The sequence below is a fragment of the Tetrao urogallus genome (assembly GCF_951394365.1).
Source record: "Tetrao urogallus genome assembly, chromosome: Z".
Lineage (NCBI taxonomy): Eukaryota > Metazoa > Chordata > Aves > Galliformes > Phasianidae > Tetrao > Tetrao urogallus.
This window is the reverse complement of record NC_136816.1, coordinates 58,522,107-58,541,318: the sequence shown is the minus strand read 5'-3', so window position 1 is coordinate 58,541,318 and position 19,212 is coordinate 58,522,107. Positions and strand designations below refer to the sequence as shown.

At 40.2% G+C, this 19,212-nt stretch overlaps 2 protein-coding genes across 3 annotated transcripts in view; one reads left to right on the top strand and one right to left on the bottom strand.

The window, feature by feature from the left end:
- CDC20B (cell division cycle 20B) overlaps nucleotides 1-8,601 on the bottom strand; it is a gene marked incomplete at both ends in the record, with an annotated part of 30,229 nt that extends 21,628 nt beyond the window's left edge. Inside the window, 3 exons of the mRNA XM_079548291.1 lie at nucleotides 7,824-8,037; nucleotides 8,321-8,416; nucleotides 8,569-8,601. Coding sequence (XP_079404417.1) covers nucleotides 7,824-8,037; nucleotides 8,321-8,416; nucleotides 8,569-8,601 — 343 coding nt within the window. The remainder of the gene's footprint in view (nucleotides 1-7,823; nucleotides 8,038-8,320; nucleotides 8,417-8,568) is intronic.
- Nucleotides 8,602-10,610: 2,009 nt separating this feature from the next.
- On the top strand, nucleotides 10,611-14,050 carry GPX8 (glutathione peroxidase 8 (putative); the record flags this gene model as incomplete). 2 transcript variants are annotated; one of them, XM_079548754.1, is made up of 3 exons in its annotated part: nucleotides 10,611-10,664; nucleotides 11,416-11,677; nucleotides 13,887-14,050. In XM_079548754.1, 3 exons carry the CDS (start codon nucleotides 10,611-10,613, stop codon nucleotides 14,048-14,050), a joined length of 480 nt encoding a protein of 159 aa, XP_079404880.1. The 2 variants fall into 2 exon arrangements, with proteins under 2 accessions (XP_079404880.1, XP_079404879.1); XM_079548753.1 differs by having other exon boundaries at nucleotides 10,611-10,817.
- Nucleotides 14,051-19,212: the final 5,162 nt, after the last annotated feature.

Here is a 19,212-nt window from a genome sequence, read left to right as displayed (position 1 = left end):
CTGACATTAGTGTAGAGGCATATTTGTCCGGTGCTGTTGTCACGATTTTCTGCCATATCTCAGGCGTTGTCCTCACTTTTTCAGGGTCGCGGTTTTGGTGTGGGTGGTTAGGAACGAAGTCAGGGTCATACAACATTTCCACCACGCCTATTTCCCTCAAATACTGGATACCCTTTTCAACTGTATCCCATTTTTTCATCGCAATCTTCAAGCCATTTTTGAAGGGATACTTTTCCTTCACGGCTGTTAACACTCGTTCCCAGAGGGAGGTAGCCTCATCCGAACATCGACTAATTCCTCTATCAATAGCTGGATCTCTGGCAATGGCACCTAGTTGGCGAGCTTCGTTACCATCCAGAGACAAGCTATGGGCCCCACTGTCCCAACAGCGAACCAACCAGGAAACAAGAGTTTCATTCGGGCGCCGTGTAAACTCCTTTCTTGAACCTTGGATTTCAGTCATCTTTAGAGGCCGGCGAGTAGTAATAGAGACTTCCTCTTCATCACTCTCTTCTGCACGTCTCTTAGTTTTCCCTTTTGCCTTTCGCGATGGTGGTGGTTCTGAGGAGGGCCCCTCACCTGGATCTTCCTCCTCCTCCTCCTCTTCTTCTCTTTTTCGTTCAAGACGCGAAGACACTCGTTTCCATTTCTTGCCCTCCACAGGAGCAACCGGTATTGTTACTGGTGTCTCCTGTGATTGATTAGATTTGACTTGGGGATTTTCCCCTTTGGCTTGAACCTCAGCTCGGAAACTCTCTCTCTCCAAAATGGTATTATATAGGGCACGGTAAGCACAAGCCAAACCCCAAATAAGTTGTACCTCCTTAGATTTATGTAAGCCGCATAGTCCCTGATTCAAATACTGGCTTAGTTTCTCAGGATCCCACAGGTGTTCAAGAGTAAAATCCCATGACACTGCGGGTCCCCATGCTTCTAAGACCTTTCCTAAACCTCTCCATATCCCCTGCCAGTCATCATTCTCTAGTTTTGGAGAAGACTTATTACAAATGAATTGGAATACATTCAGGAGAATTGATGACACGCACACCACCATGACTATTAATTCAGGATTCAAAAAACGTTTGACAAACCAAAAAGAAAACCCGGAGACTGGTCTGAACATCGTGTTGTTTGTAAAATTAGCTATTCCATTTGGGATGTAGCTGTTTGTGAAATTAGCCATTCCTTCTGGGATGTAGTTGTTTGTGAAATTAGCCATTCCTTCCGGGATGTAAATGTCAAAATTCAAATCATACCACATTGCAAGTAGGTAAAACATAGGTGTCTCCATCAGTGCCATTAGGTACCTATATACGGATGCAATTCCAACACACGTAAGTGCAAGATGGATTATTGGCCAGTAGGTTGTGAGTAACACCATTGCTTTAAATCCTTTACACAGCGCCCCCACGATAACGAGTGGGTTCATCAGAGGTGCCTGCTAAAAAAGGGGTTAATGAATTGAAGCTAACAAGAGCAGGAAAAAAAAAAGGCACTACCCAGACTAAGTAGTGCTCAAAGTTTACAAATATCCCAGAACACTGGCAGTACGCCTAATCTTTCAAGGTCAGGTTTTCCAGCACAGAAACTTGAACTACTGATAATGCTCCCTAACGAAGCTCTCTAAGAGCAGAGAGAAAAAAAGATCCGTTCTAACAGCTAAAAAGCAGCTCGTGCCCCACGTTGGGCGCCAAAAATCTGTCACGGAGTTGACCAGATCAATCTATGTCCGTGACAGGGGCGACAGGCCTCTGCCCTCCCCCCCCCCACCCCAGTCCCACAAAAATGGGAAGGAAGGAAGGGAGGAAAAGAGCAGCGGCAACAATCTATGGAGGAAAACTTATTTTACTATAATATTGGAATACAAGATAACACAATATATACAATTTAATTGAAATTGAGATTAATAAATCAGACAAGATGAGAGAGAGAGAGAGAGAGAGAGAGTTCCCGGAACCGAGTCAAACCTGAAAAGCTTGGAACGGCTAGGAAAGCACCCTCCAGCACCCACTGCAAGGCAGCAAGAGAGTGCCCCCCCCCACCCGGAAGGGCCAGATCCCGTGACTTCTGTAATGTACAGGGATAGGTACCTGGGATTGGGCATTAACACTTTAATACCCCGTACACTACATGATGTTTTGATGTAGAATACTGAAACCCAAAGTAAAAACAAACAAACAAACAAACAAGAAACATAGAACCACGACATCTGCGAATTTACTGAGGGTGCACTCGATGCCCTCATCGAGGTCATCTATAAAGATATTGAAGAGGACAGGCCCCAGCACCGACCCCTGCGGAACACCACTCACGACCGGTCGCCAGCTGGATTTGACTCCATTCACCACCACTCTCTGCGCCCGGCCCTCCAGCCAGCTCCTTACCCAGCCAAGAGTGTACCCATCCAAGCCTCTGACTGCCAGCTTCTGCAGGAGAATGCTGTGGGAGACAGTGTCAAAGGCTTTGCTGAAGTCTAGGTAGACCACATCAACAGCCTTTCCTTCATCCACCAGATGGGTCACTAGATCATAGAAGGAGATCAGGTTGGTCAAACAGGACCTGCCCTTCATGAACCCATGCTGGCTAGGCCTGATCCCCCGGTCACCCTGCACATGCCGCATGATCTCCCTCAAGACGATCTGCTCCATAACCTTCCCTGGCACCGAGGTCAGGCTGACAGGCCTGTAGTTCCCCGGATCCTCCTTACGACCATATCTACATCGACATATTATATCGACATATTAAGTAATATCTACATATAATACTAATATCGACATATTTAAGTACCATGGTTAGCGTAACTACCTTTGAAGTATTGAACTTTCTTCACACAGAAGTTTTAAAACACCTGGACTCCTGGGTAGGAATTCAGCAAAATATACAGAATATCAATGTCCAAATCGTATGTTCCATCTACAGTAATGATCTTCCCTTCCATAAAATACCAATTCACTGCTAATGATCATAAACATTTTAACAAAGCTGTTTGAACAAGGTCATCTTACTATTGGAAGATATTTTAGGCCTCTATGTGTCACTCACTGAGTTTTAGTGTCTTCTTGCCCTCCTTTGAATTGGCATTCAGGCTAATTTTGTTAGCACGCAACACCAAGTTTCTTTGCATGCAGACAATATATCTAATGCCTTAGGTCTGATCGGTTCTGTGGTGCATATACTGCAGAGTAATTGATTCAGCATGAAACCTACTGTAGTCCTCACCCTGGCTAGAGTCCAAATGTCTGGACTACATGATCCTATTTGTTAAACCAGTACCACATTTTGAATCCACAGGTGCTAAAAATGTAAGCAAAGTGTCTCAGAGAACTAAGAATTTTTTGTTATATAAACCTAATATAGGGGTCAAAGAAACAGATGATGCAATAGAAAAGTACAGGGAAACCTAAATTGTTATTGGAATTTTTTCCTTCTTCAAAAAAATTATGTTAAGTCTTCAGACAAATCCAGGTAAGGCTGAGATCATCAGGTAAGACTATATGTATCCCTACACTAATCCTTAATAATGCGCACTTCTTCATAATGTTGTTGGTTTTTTTCATTGAGATGAATGCTCTCAAGCTTGTTGTCTGTTTGGTCCTTAACTCCTTATTTACAGTCAGGTGGAAATGTCACTGATGTTTTCACCAGCCATTTAGTATGTTCTTTTTTAAATTTTTTCTGAAATCTATCTTTCCAAACTTTTCGTCATTTGCGGACGACAGGTTGGCCATGAGCCAGCAGTGTGCCCTTGTGGCCAAGAAGGCCAATGGCATCCTGGGGTGCATTAAAAAGAGCGTGGCCAGCAGGTCGAGGGAGGTGATCCTCCCCCTCTACTCTGCCCTGGTAAGGCCTCATCTGGAGTACTGCGTCCAGTTCTGGGCTCCTCAGTACAAAAAAGACAGGGATCTCTTGGAAAGAATCCAGCGGAGGGCCACAAAGATGGTGAAGGGCCTGGAGCATCTCTCCTATGAGGAAAGGCTGAGTGAACTGGGTCTGTTTAGCCTTGAGAAGAGAAGACTGAGAGGGGACCTGATCCAGGTCTATAAATATCTAAGGTGTGGGGGGCAGAATGGCGAGGCTGGACTCTTCAGTGGTGAGTGGAGACAGGACAAGGGGAAATGGACAGAAACTGCAGCATAGGAAGTTCTGCACAAATGTGCGCAAGAACTTCTTTACAGTGAGATGACGGAGCACTGGAACAGGCTGCCCAGGGAGGTGGTGGAGTCTCCTTCTCTGGAGATGTTCAAGACCTGCCTGGATGCCTACCTGTGCGACCTGCTGTAGGGAACCTGCTTTGGCAGGGGGGTTGGACTCGATGATCTCTGGAGGTCCCTTCCAACCCCTACAATTCTGTGATTCTGTGAAACACATTCACTTTTGTTCTTCCTCAAAACCCCGTTGTAATCATGATAAGAAATGTCTTGCAAAAACAACCAGAAAAAAGTTCTTCTTTTTCAAGTATCAGAGCTGTTGTATAGCAAGCCGTCAGCTTTGAGAGGAACTTTCTGAATGATCTATACAGTCAATTTGGCAGAAAGCTAATCTGATTGCTTGCATCTGTGCCTCTAAAATAAGTGCAGATATTTCTATGGAAAACCTACTGTATGTACAAGGAAGCAATCTTTTGTCTCACAAGAAGACCACATACATTCACTGGAATGTGAGAAGATTTTATCCCACAATGTTATTTCAAAGACCCGCACAACAAACTTACAGGAAGTTGTTATGGTCCTTGGTGTAGAACTCTGAATAAGAGAATGAGATATGAAGGACTAACACTGACATTAGTAAAGTCACTGCAATCACCTTTAATATCACATAAAAACTGAAACAAAAAAAGTACATTTTACCAATGCTACTTCATACTTATCTCACAAAAAGGTTTTCTTTAATTTCTCTGTGGGGTATATACAACTAAGATTACTAGACCCCTTTTCAACAATCTTAAAATGCACACTCTCCAGTAAGATCACGGTGGGTGAAAAGGCTGGAAAGGACTTTTCTTGACATGTGATTTTTCCAGAATAATTTGCTTACTTAGAAAGGAAAGTGATTGTCATGAAAACTGGTTTTCTCAAGATGTTGCAAACGCATAGCTTGTTTTGCAACATTCAGCGGTCTTCAAAAGTACAAGTATTAAAAGAAACAACCAACCAGACTTCTAGTCCAGCTATCTTGAAATTACCTCTTTTTCTTTGAAGTTTATTTTGACACTCTCATGGGAATTTCTCAACAATATTAAGAATTGTAAACCAGTACAAGCAACAACATTAGGTGTGCAGCTATCAAGTTTCCTCACTCAGGAGTTACTCTCAAAAAAGTCACCACTTGAAAACAGGTATCTATGACCTTGTAATTGGTGTAATCCAGGAAAGGGAATGCAGGTCAGTGACTACAAGTTTATAACTTAATATATACAATAGTCACAGTCAGGTAGCATGAAAATATTGACCTTGCTTTCAGTATATGTAATGGTAATGGTAATAACTTTTATTAACACATATTAGTATCACCATGATTCATATGAGAAGTCAGTTTTCAGTAAGTTAACAAAAAACAGTGGGTTTATTTAAGATGACTAAAAGGCAATAAACAAAGCCTAAAGAGAAACGAAATTTTGTGTCAGTGGCCACTAGTAAAAATGAAGGGTAAAGTGTTCAGCAATAAAAAACAGCACCAGAGTGGGAGGAGATCTGAAGCCTTTATTTCACATAGTAAATTCCATGCATTCTTTTGTCCTCTACCAATAACTGTTAAACATAACTACTTACCTTTTAGCTTCTAGTCATGACGAAAAACTTTATTCACAGCTACTTTTTGGCAAAATTTTTACAGTAGCCCATTCTGTCTACGTGACAAAATGTACTACATCCTGTGCAACTGAAAAAATGATCTTCACTGTGGTTTTGAATCACATGAAAAACTGAGTCATTCATCGCCCTTCAATTTAGTTTTACTCAGAAAGAGAAATACACTAAATAAAGTTAATGATATAGCAATTGTTCCTGACATTTTTCTAGTGGACATTTCCTAAACTGATCTCTTCTTGTTATTGTTCTCAATGTAAATACGGTAGCATCTGCACAAAAGATGAGGTAATAAAACACATCAGCAAATATTCTATAAGCATTTACTCACCTGCTTTTTTTGTAGTTCAGTTTTCCTGTCTTTTCTCCTTTCCAAGCCTGCTGCAGTGTGCCTGCTAGACAAAGTCACAGCACTTTTCATGATGGAGGGTTTCTTAAGCATCTTATCCATCACTGAAAACAAACAAACAATTTTAAAAGTATAAATATATAATTTATATATATATACATTATATATATAATAAAAACTAAAGGTATTTTTTTTAATTTACAGAGAATTATTTCAAGTCAAGTACTTTTCAGCACATTACTTATTAAAAGCTTATCTGACATACTAAATGGGACAATACAAACACTGACATTTGAACTGGTCTCTCTGTTTTCCCTTTGTTGTTAGAGAAATGAAACAGACACTTATGCTATTCATCTCATCTTAAAGTAGATGTCTGAAAAATGTCATACTGCCCACTCACTTTATAAACAGTCTATATTTATTTCTGTAGCTCATATCAATTCACTGGCTACAGAGGATCCTACCTCACATAAAATCCAAGTCATACTGGTTTTCACCAGTGCTGGTGGCAACAACATCCAGGACTTTCTGTTCTAGAAACTGAGATAATGTATAACTGAGTTTGCTTAAGAGCCTAATTTTCCAACAGCTGGGCATGCCTTCTGTCCACACTGCTGAAGAGTATTCTGCTCTGCAGAAGACAGAATTTCAGTTTGTCTCCAACAGTCATAGTCATAGCCTCATGGGAACACATCAGGAATGCTAAAGAATACCTTTTATTTGCTGTCTAAATATTTCCATTGTTAATCAAGGAATGTGCCTTGTTTATTTCCCTCATTATTCCAGGAAGCTCTTCTTGTATATGCAGTGTGTAAACCATTCTCCACCTTTCCTTACCACTACTGAAGTAGGAGTGAGCTTGTCTAAAGGTTAAACTCTTACTGTTTCCTCAGCCTCCCTCTGTTGTGGATGGAGAAAAATAACCTCCTCCAGAGTCAGTTCTTCAGACCATGTCAAAGTCCTGACAGTTTAAGCAGTGTTCTGAACGGCATTCAGACAAGCCTCTCCCTAAGTTGAACTGCGGGCGAGTGCTCCTTGGCAGACAGGACTTTTATCAATACCTAAAGCCTGAGGCATCAGAGGGGAGAATAACATAGGGCAAGTTTCTCGATCAGTGTGCTGTCTGTAAGTGTGCACTACAACATGTCCAGGCACGCAGACTGGTCAAAGTTCTGCAGTTATGGCCAGGTCAGTGGTATCCATGTGCAGTGGAAAGGAGATGCAGAAGGGAGAGGTCTTCTGCAAGAATTCTTTCTGTCCTGTCAGTTATTGTTAGCTACTCCATAAGCAAAAGCGCAACAACAAAAGAGATTCTATTGCAGATGCAAAAAAAGTTCGCCTGCAACAGAAATTACTTGCTTAAAAAAGAGGTTTAGGCTTGTCTTTTAACTGGCACATTTGATGTCAACCAGATGTATGGCCTGCTGTCCTATCTGCCTGTGCAGTAGTAGCCGGAAACTTGGGCCTGGCTCTCTTGTCATGTCAGCAGTGTAATTCCGCTAGAGGAAAGCTGCCTCTGATCTCATTGCCTGCACAGACTGCCACTGCAGCAGCCGGAGCCCTTGTCCACTAGGACATGGGGAGCACAGTGGCACACCTTGCGCTAACTGCCTGCTCCTGCTGATTTCAGCAGTCCCTTCACGATGCCGCCCTGTCTCCTGCCCCACCTGCAGTCCTCCCGCGCGTGCTGACGAGCCGGGCGCCGCGGAGGGCACAAAGGCCTGCGCTGCGGGCCCGGCGCGGCTCTGCTGTGAGGCCTCCCGCATGTCGCTGCTGCCACCTTGTGACAACAGGGCTGCTCGCCACCGGAACCCTGGCCGTCAGCTTCCTCTTGATGGAGCTCTCAAACCCGGAGTACGTGGTCCCGTCTGAATCCAGGGCCTGCACGAGCAAAGGGAGGCAAAGCACCAAAACCCGTCATCACAGAATGTTGTTCTGTCCTTTCACACTATCTCAAGTCTTCATGAGTTCTCTCAGAACAAGCAAGCCATGGAAATGGACCTTGGCCTGAGGACACCCACAACAACACTTGAGTGTAGACTCCTGCCTGGCTAAAACTGCAGGGTGAGGACAGCCTCCAGAGCTCTGCACATGGACTGGGGCAGCTGGTATCCTGCTCCACACAGCTCCTGTGGCTGCAGGGCTGGAATGCACTGTGACGAACAGGGCGTTCACTGCCCACAGCTAGCCGCAGGAGCCCCACCAAAACTGGAGCTAGATAGAGATTCACGGTCACTAAATTAAAATGTCCTACTGATCCCTAGGTTAAGAGAAATATCAAGTATAAAGTAATCAGAGTTCAGGAGACAAACTTTTCACAAGAGTCATAGAATCATGGAATCATTAAGGCTGAAAAAGACCTCTAAGATCATCAATTCCAATCATCAACCCATCCCCATCATGTCCACAGACCATGTCTCCCACATCTATGCGATTCTTGAACATCTCTAGGGACGGTGACTCCACCAGCTGCCTGGACAGCCCATAAACTCAATTACTTGCATGTAAACAGGGTCAGCTCGTGAAGAATTAAGGAAGATGACTCCTGACACAGTGATCAATGGGGTTTACCATTCCCAGCTCACACAGAAGAAGCAGCTACCCTCACTGCACAGGAGTTGCTCAAAGCTAGGAGGGCTACTACTACCATGTAGTTTGATCAACAGGATATTTACCGTTCCATAAAGAAATATTCAAATAAGAAGAGAAGTTAACAACTTTAGGGATTTAAGTGTCAGAGAGAAGGGAAGCAGCACATAGAAAGTGAGGGGAGGGGGGGGGGGGGGAAGGGAAGAAAAAAGAAAATACGTATATAGATATGAAATGAAAAATTCTGCTAGTCAGGTAAACACTCCTGAATGAATTAACAATATCAGGTCAAGGCAAGTGACAAATACCTAAACTAAGGAAGGCAAAATTTCAGGTAAAACTGGGAAGCCTGAAGAGCAGTAAGACAAGGGCATGATGAGGATATGGTGTCACTAGTTCTTATTGGTGTACAGATAAAAAATGAACATGCACTTTTTGCCATGATCACGCATAAGAGAAGAAAGCCAAATTTGTGTCACTCACATTCTAGGATACAATAGTGGCCTATGAAAGACCAGACCTTTCAGACATTTAGTTTGAGGTCCTTGGCTGGTCACTCCTGTGATAAAAACACTCAGACAAAACTACATGTTGGCTGTTTGGAACCAGGCTGGCTTTCTATCTTTGCCCAAAGAAAGACTTATTTCATTTATGACTTCAGAATTTTCTCACCACCAGGATGCCTTGCTCAAGTTATTATTTTCAACACCGCACTTAACATATTTACGAATACTAAAACAAGATCAAATAACAGATTAACATTTCTTACTTTTAAATCCATTCAAAAAGACAACTCCTAAACAAGTGCATCAGAGAAACTCAAATTTTAAAAAATGTACCAAAATTTAAATTGTGAGAGCATAGATAACACTGAACACAAGATTCTGCTTTTCAGACAGTTTTAAAGCAACATTTTAGAGCAAAGAGTGAAAGTATCAAGAACAGTAAGGAAGAACAGCAACTATAATAGGATTCTTAATCATTGTTAGATATTTCAGCATATATTTTTGATATAATGTTCAGTGAAAATTACAAGCTTTCAAGACATAAGCACCAGCATCCTGCCTGTTGCATTTTCCATTTCTGAAATCAAGCACATTCAAATTTGCTTTTAAAGCTGGCATTGTCACTTATGTTAAAACACCATGCACTGAAGGCTCATGGCCAGGCTGACTCCAAGGCTCACATATCCCCAGGACACAAGAAACATCCATATAGGTACTGAATTATAGTAACATTATCTCCCAACACAACAGTATGAAACTCTCTGTAGACTCCTGTTCAAGAAACATGCAGCTTATCTATTTAGGGAACATGATAGAAATTATTCAACATACCATTATGATATTGTACAAATCAAGTGAAGTTGAGGTGGTATCAAAGCCACTGAAAAGCAACAGACACACTCAAACCCAAAGTTTTATCTGCAGTTCTACCTGCCTTGCGTACACAGCTGGCACACTGCTCAAACTCAGGCCTGTCTCACTGAGCAGCTGTGCCAGGGACACCTGAGGGGCTTAAGGGGTGCCAGAGCTGCATTACAGACACAAAACAAGGATCCGGGGCAATTCCTCAAGGCAGTGTGCAAGCTGATACAGTGTTCCACAAAAAGCTGGCCAAACAGAGCAATCAGCATCCTTAGGTGATGGCAACATGCTTTTTATTTATTTATTTTTTCCTAGCAGGGGGCATTTTCATACTTTACCAAGCACTCTAAAGGCGAGCAGCAGCATCCTGAAGTGAAACGGCTGCTTCTGAAACTGTGTCAAAATGAGCAGCTTGTCCTTTCTAGTCTGAGTTGCGAGTTTCATGTTTCAGCTCCTCCTTCACATTCCAGGCCTGCGTTGGCTCCGATCTTTTCGAAAATGGAGCCTCTCACAACCGCCTATCCTCTGAAATATTCAGTGCCTAAAGCTAGAGTCTTTGTTGTTTTTTTGTCAATGGTTTTTTGCACGGCAGTCCTCTGCCTACTGCAACTCAAATTTTTTAAACCTAAAACTAAAGATTTTTATTCTTTTGAAATCAAGGATTCGCGGGGAAGAATCGTTTCCTTGGAGAAGTACAGAGGGAAAGTAAGTTACAACTTCTTTATGTATTTTCTTTGATTCTTCATTGGAAAGCAGACATCCATTTCTAGGTGAACAAGACAGTCTGTTGTGGGAACTTACAGCAGAGTTTTGTGCTAAATTCCTGTTACATAAGCAATAAGCTAGAGAGAAATTTATTTTTTTTAGGCTTGCTTCCAGAATTAACTATTAGAACTAATAAAAGAAAAAAAAAATGTTTTATTCATTATAAATTAATATAGTCTTGCAATTGAATTTGTGCATTTGATTTTAGTTAAGAATGGCAGCATGTTCTGTCGAATATTAAATGTATATCTGAGAATATGGCTTTAATGTCTGTTCTAAATACACAGGTTTTTTTACTTAAAACTGTAAGCTTTAAGTTTATGCATTTACTGAATGTTTAAAGCAGGATATCTCAAAGTAAACGCTTCAGCTGCTATTATTTTATCATCTTAAAGAAATAATGATCAGATAAATTATGTCTAGCTCCCAGGCAGGAACAACACTGCAACAGTAGGGGGATATCTCATGTTAAGACTTAATGAAATCTCTATGCCATCTCCAGTTTCTTTCTCAGTGTTCTCACTTTATTTCTCCAAAGGCAACTTTGGTTGTAAACGTGGCGAGTTACTGCCAACACACAGACAAAAATTACATCGCTCTGCAAGATCTACACAGGGAGTTTGGTCCCTCCCACTTCACTGTGCTGGCCTTCCCCTGCAATCAGTTCGGAGAATCAGAGCCTGGCTCAAGCCAGGAAATAGAGGCTTTTGCCAAAGGGAACTACGGAGTAACCTTCCCTGTTTTCCACAAAATCAAGATCCTGGGATCAGAAGCAGAGCCTGCCTTTAAATTTTTAATAGGTAACTATTTTATTTCCTGCACTGAGCTACCTTCTACTGGTATTCTTCTTCAACTCCAGTCGGAGTTTAACAGGCCCAGTCTGAGCATACATTACTTGTCTTCATAGTCTATGGAGAAAAAAAGGCATTCTTTGCGCGCACAACTTATCTCATTTTAATGAGGATATTTAAAAAATAAATAAATAAAGAAGAGTGAAAAGAGCTGTAGCCTGAATGCATCCATTTCTCCTCATTGATAATAAAATATCTTACTGTGACCAACCTCGATAGAAACATACAGTGATGGGTGTAGATGGTTCAAAGGTCTGAACCATCTACAAAATCCTATGTCAGATTACATGACTTTTGTTAGAAAGCATTTTATTTTTTTACAGAGAAAAATATAACTAAGGATGCCTTAATATTACTGGAAAATTTAACATAAAAACATGCAGATGAGAAAATCCTCCTTTAGCATAGACTCATATGTCTTGCTTGTAAGTACTGTAACCTACACACTGTAGGATATATAACCACTAATGCATTAATTTGTCTTGTGAGCTTCAGGACCCAACCTGTAAATCCCACTTTCACAAACACTATGCAGTACTGTTGCAGAAAGCACTTGCTGACTTAGGTTCTCACACTCTCACAAGCAACATGAAATTTTGCTCAGTTGTCCAAAAACCTCACAAAGCCTCTGTTTCTCCTGAATTTTGGCCACATCTTTGACCAATACTAAAAACGGATATTATGAAAAGAAGGATATTTAGAACATAGCTGTTCTCTCTAACATCTCTTTATCTAGAAAATGAGGAAGGAGGAGGCCCAAATATGTACTGCATCTTCCTGCCCACAAACGGGATCACAGCTACATAAGCTAATACCAAGCCAATATCTGTAGCTACCAAGATACAGGTGCTTCTCCAGATAATCACAGTAGTCCTATGAGAGATGCAGGTAACTCTCTCTCTATTCCAGTTCTTCACAGTTCCTCTTGTCAGAAAACTGTATCAACATTTAAATGAAATGTCTTAAACCACTTAAGCCCATTTCTTTTTCTCGTACTCTCTGTATACATTCCTGAAAACTACTGTCATGCTCCTCCTCTTTTAGGAGACTCTTAAGAAGTTGCTGTTGTCATCTGAATTGCATTTCTTCCTATCTCCTCTTAGGCAAGTCACTAAATATATCAGGCAAACCCTTACTGTTATGAATTGCCCCTTGATTTAGTGGAATTACTGAATGCACTCTGGAGATGCCTCTCTTCTGATTACAGAGAAGACAAGGGCAAGTAGGTGCTAGAGCTGGATGGCACTGGACCCAGATAATAACTCCCAGTGTCAGATAATAATACAGAACCAGGTCTGCTATATTCACACATTCAGTACTCTAACATACAGGGAGAAAGATACTTTGATGCTCACACATTTTGAAATAACAACTTTTTCCTTTGTGAATCACACTTGTTCATATTAAATTACTGTGCATCTTCAGTTAAAGAGGAAACTGTCCTTCATTTGCTTGTCTTGACATTCAGAAGGCTGAACATCTTCATGCTACATCTTCTGACTGTGACTTCCAGCTAGCATTTTTCCAGCACTAACAGCTCAATGCAAAAAAGAATTCACTGGCAGTAGAACATGGTGTCAGAGCCTTCACACAACTACTTCTTGTTACTTTCATAGCATCAGCAAGACATTTTGCTGGACCAGTGAAACATTTGTAGCATCATCATTCCATCCCCTGTGCATTTGTACTCAAGATATTCTTGTACATTAATAATCACTGAAAGAGTATTTAGAGTTGGGATTATGTCACCTAAAGACTGATTCTTGATAAAACAAGTCTTCAAAGATATGGCTACTAGCTGGGTCAGAATTTGCATCTGTCTCGCTCCAATTTATAGGAGGGAGATGAGGTTCTTTTAGTATCTGTATACCTGGCATGAGAAACAATGGTTCAAATGTTGGTCCAACCAGTTTATTATAAATCCTAATCAGGGAGACGGGGAAGGAAAGAAAGGCAATAGAAAAGATAGGAAAGAAGCAAGAATCGCATAAAAGAATAATCTCTTACACCATCATACCCACTGATTATCACTGAGTCCTCTTACAGTCATAACATTACTAATATAGTTCAAAATGAATATATGTAGAATCACTGCAGGATAATGAAACAATTACAAGAGAAAGGGCATCACTAAAATTATCTTATGCCATTCTTACAGATTCTTCAAAGAAAGAACCTCGCTGGAATTTCTGGAAATATCTTGTCAGCCCTGAGGGTAAAGTTGTAAAATTCTGGAGACCTGAAGAGTCGGTAGAAAGTATCAAGCCAGCAATAGCATCGTTAATTAGACAGATCATAATGAAAAAAAGAGAAGACCTCTGAAAAACCGTTCACTCTGTGAATCCATTCAGTGGCACAGATGAACAGCCTTACTACATTCCTGGGAAATGCTGCTAGAAGAAAAACAATCAGGGGATATTTTTTTCTTTTTGATATTAGTATTTTCAGCTACACTATGTCAATTAATGTTGGGATGACTTCTGCAACAGCCTTACGAACCACTGAGATTACTGAAAATGGCAAGGCAATCAGAACACTGCAGGAATGGCCCTTCAGTTTTCATACAGTTCTTTAAATTGCTAATAAGAGCTAATTATAATTGTTATCAGTAGGCAAATAGCTAAAAAGAAGAGGTTAGCTAAAAAGAAGAATTAGTCAGTATTTGTACCAAAAAAATCATTTTCCATGTGCCAGTGAAAATAAGTTTTGATATTCCATTTATACATAACCGTTTGACTGAAAGATGTGGGACTGAGAGCCATCATATTAGGGTTTATAGAGACAAATGCAGCTGACCATACCAGCTTTATAATATTGACAGATGAAAATGTCTGAATTGTGAAGCTGTCAATTTAATTGTAAAAAACTGTACATAGAAAATAATATTATTAGAAGAAAAAGATGCAAAAATATTTCTTTGCCTGCTTTGTGTGTATTTTGATTCATTTCACCTTTTCAGCAATACTTTTGTCTTCTTTAGCCTTCTCCATACATTTGCACTGCAGTATAAGGTCTTGGCTACTAGCTCATTTGCTAGATTTCCAGTTTTCTGACTTGGATGCAGGTAGGGCCTTTGTGCATATATACATATGAGTGCTTACAGTAGGATTCAAAGAGCACCACAAATCAACAGCACAGTATTCTAAAAGACAGCAGCTAGCACAGCTTTCTGAGGCTGTCCAATACAATGCTCCCCAGCCACCTACCAGAATAAGCCTCCAAACAGAAGCTGAAAAGGGAGACAAAGATTCATGCCTTCTCTTCTTGCAGTTTCCCCACTCCAGCATGTAACTACAAAACCATTTCCAGTTCTGTTCCAATGTTCTAGTTCAAATTGCCAAATGTTTTGATTGAAAGAATGAATTGAAGTAAATTAATTGATGGAGACTGTAAAGAGGAATAAAGACCCTGTTCCAGCTGTCTAAGTCTTAAAGGAGAGCTGAGAGAACAGAAATGAGAGAAACCAGCATCTCAGAACTAAGAAGAAGAAGAATTTTTTTTACAAGGTTGGTGAGATACTAGAATAGGATGCCCAGAGAGGTGATGGAAATCCCATCCTTGGAGACATTCAAGGTCAGACTGGACCAGGCTCTGATCAGCCTGACTAAGCTGCAGAAGTCCCTATTCATTGCAGGGGAGTGGGAATAAATGACCTTTAAAGGTCCCTTCCAGTTCAAACAGTACTATAATACATTCTTAAAACCATTCTTGGTAAAAATAAAGCATCCTTATCTGTAAGATTTACACAGATTTGAAAAGGCAAATAAATAGGAAGCAAGTAAGAACACTGTTATGCAAGCACAAATTTATAGATAATGTTCAAAATTCAGCACAATTAACTGAAAGCATATTTGTGTAAATATCCACTTATGGTTTATATAAGATATTGCTTATAAAACTATATACTATATTACAAGTACTATTAACAGATAAAAAACTGTCTGTTGGATTCTCAAATAATCCCACCAACTTCAGCTAAAACTGCCCTTAGAAGATTAACAGAGCCCAGTCCATAAATGTTAAGGTTTATTAAATTCCATCTACAATATCCTATTCTATGCCTCCCTCACTCCTTAGATCTGACATATACTCTTTACTTCCACTGTTTATCATTTAGCTGACAGCTCATATTTCCAATAAAATTTACACTGGGGTGGATATATTTTAAATCCAGCTCTGTCACTGTTTGGACAATTCCCTATTAATTCACGTAATATTGGAAATTGTAGCATGACTTCCCAAACAAAATTTTTTTTAGTCAGTAAGACCAGCTCCTTTTCTCATGCTTGCTCCTCCAATCAAAGACAAAGGCATTGCACTTCCTATAGGGAACAGACTATAGCCCATGATATCACCTTACCTGTCTCTGTCATGGTAAAGCCAAAAAAATGACAAGTGTGCAAAGAATTGCGCAGACAAATTTTGAACTCTGGCCCTGGGCAGCATGTTTAGCTGGATATTGTTCCTGCCAGTCTGAATAGCCTCTATGCATGATCAGTATTCCTATCAACATGACCTTCCAATTTACAAAGCAATATACAGTTTTTCTTATGCAGTCAGGTTCCTCATCAAACCAGAACTATTTTATTTCCCTGCTTTGGATCTGTCTCTTGTTCCTACTGCCATCTGGATTTCCGTCCTGGTTTTGGCCTTTTATCATCTCAACTCTCTAGTTATGTGATTTTTGCTCCTGTTTTTTACCCGGTTCCTACGTTTTGCCTCTGGATCAAGATTAACAGATGGCATGGACATTTTACTCCTAAATGTGTTAGTGCTGTTTTTGTGATGCTTGGATTGATGGGGAAAGAAATAAAGAAAAAAAAACCTTAGAAATTAAGCTCCTCCCATTCATTTATTGACAAAATACACATATAGAATAAACTGCCATCTGTAGTTGAAAACTTTTAAATGTACCTCTGCAATGAATATCCTTTGAGTGTGAGCCTGATTCTTTACATAGTGAAGAAGGAGAAATAGGGGACTCCCAGAAGCATACTAGGCCGGGCTGGATGGGGCTGTGAGCAACCTGGTCTAGAGCAAGGTGTCCCTGCCTATAGCAGGGGGTTGGAACGAGATGATCTTAAAGGTCCCTTCCAACCCAAACCACTCTATGATTTTATGATTCTTCTTTGCTTATTCTTTGTCTCTTTTTGTCCTAGTCCTCAGGCCAAACAATGTTCCCTCAGAGCAAGCAGGATTGCTTTCAGAGCCACAGATTCCAGGAAGTGAGGCCATACTACTGTATGTCACCTACTTCAGTGCACTAGATGATTTTAAGATTATTTTATTTACACCTAAGTGTCACCAACTCAGTGTGGAATTCACTAACATCAACACTAACTACAGTTCATCAGATATTTCTTTCCCTACTCACTTTTGCTCATTTTCAATCATTTTTTTCATCGAAGGAAGTAAATTTCAGTGAATCATAACCACTGTGTTTCTGGCAGTTCCCATTTAAGTGAGCTTCGCCTCAGCTGGAATCACACACCTCTTCACCTGAAGTAGGACCTACAGCAGTAAAGAAAAAGCAGAGTGCCAAAACCGCATCTGTGGTTCTACTGTCCTTGTTTTGATGAATGTTCCGAAGACTAACAGACATAAGAAAACATTCACGTGGGACCCAAACCTGAAGTTTTTACTTAAGTTATTGACTTAAGTAAGCAGCATAGCTAGTTTAATTAGCCACATAATTGTGTAAAACACAGTTAAACATATTTTTATCAATTCCGTCAGTTTGCATAACCTACCACACCTACTTTCAGCTGGCATAGGGCTCCACACCAGCTAAGGAACTGATGAGGTATTTGTAATAACAGTCTTTACATTCCTGTCTCAATAGTGACCCAGTGATGTGCTAATGTGGCAGTGTAGTTAGTTGCTGGTGTATGAAGTGCAGCTAACTAACAATACACTGCCTAATCACCACACACAGCGCTAGGTGGACACTAACTGCAGAGCTTCACAAACACTGCTCCTATTTCTTTTCACAGATCTTCATTTAGAAGATTTGCAAGGCATATTACTTGCTTCATTTGTGTGCTCCAATAATAAACAGATTTTTTTTGCCTCTTGCAAAATGCCAAGATGAGGATAAACTTAGTATTTTGTTGCCTGTGGCAGTGTGTGTGATAGAAGTTTGCAGTGTAACATGAATCAAAAGGATTCAATTGATTCAATGAATCAATTTGCTCCCAGCCCACATCCTCCTGAGAAATAATACTATGTCCTATTCAAATAGTGCTTCCTGATGAGACTACATGCAGATTTTTAGGACATCTATGGTCACAAATTAAGTTATTTTGTGAAGCAAGTGGAGAAGAAAAACTCTAAAATGGACTTCTCTTTTTTTCTATAGAATGGAAAGATAACTACTTTTTCAGATATAGCCTTCAGGTAGTTAATGAAAATTTCTAATTATTCATTAAAAATAAAACTAAAATAACATTGATTGCATTTGCCAAATATCACTAAACAGAATTTAAGAAAAAAAAATTTAAATCATGTAGTTTTTAGTTGTGATTATTCAGCTTTAAGAAAACTTCCAGAGAGTTTAAAGTTGTTTGAAATTACTACTGAACTAATAACTAACTGAACTAATAGGTACTGAACAAACTGCCTATCTCTTTCAAGTATTTCTAAACTCCTGCTGCCTTGGTATCTATGTGCAGATGAAAATCAGAGACTGAATCAGTCAAAAGTTCTCTCAGTTCTTTGGATAACGGGAATATTATTCCAAAAGTGAGCCAAAAATACATATAAAATTAAAAACAAAACAAAACAAAACAGAATCAATCAAGATGATGCAAAAGATTCTACACATAAAAATAGCAGCTCTCCAGTTTGATGCTAAAGGTATGTGGAGCAGGATAGCGACTGCATGTTAGCTGATGTTAAGAGTTTCAACCAGCTAACATACACTGCCACCCCACCGCACACTGCTGGAAATCTGATCTCTAATTCCGACCAAAGTGTCCTCCTCCACACAGCAGCAGTCTGTCCCTGCAGCAGGTGGCAGTGCGCTAGTGGCTGCCCCATTCAGCACAGCAGCCGCTAACTGCACACTGCCTTCCCACCACAGGGTCCATGCAGAGTGAGGTTTGTCATGAAATGCATGTGCCTAAAAGACATATCTTATTGCTTACCTAAATTCAGCACTGTTTCCTCTTTTGAGATTCATGCTCTAAAGTTAACATGCATACATATATATATATATATATGTATATATATATATATATATATATATATATATATATATATATATATATATTCAAGCAGTAAATGCATTCATGGCACAGATAAGTTTCTGATTCGGTAAGACTTGAATTACAGTAGTAACACAAAGCCCATGTGGAGTGTGACAACAATCAGATCCCAGACTGTAAAAAAAAGGAACAGAAAATTGTTGTTAACAGATTCTCACATGCACCAGTATGTTATCTCCACTTCGTATTACACACACTTGTTTCTGTCCTTTTTGTCCA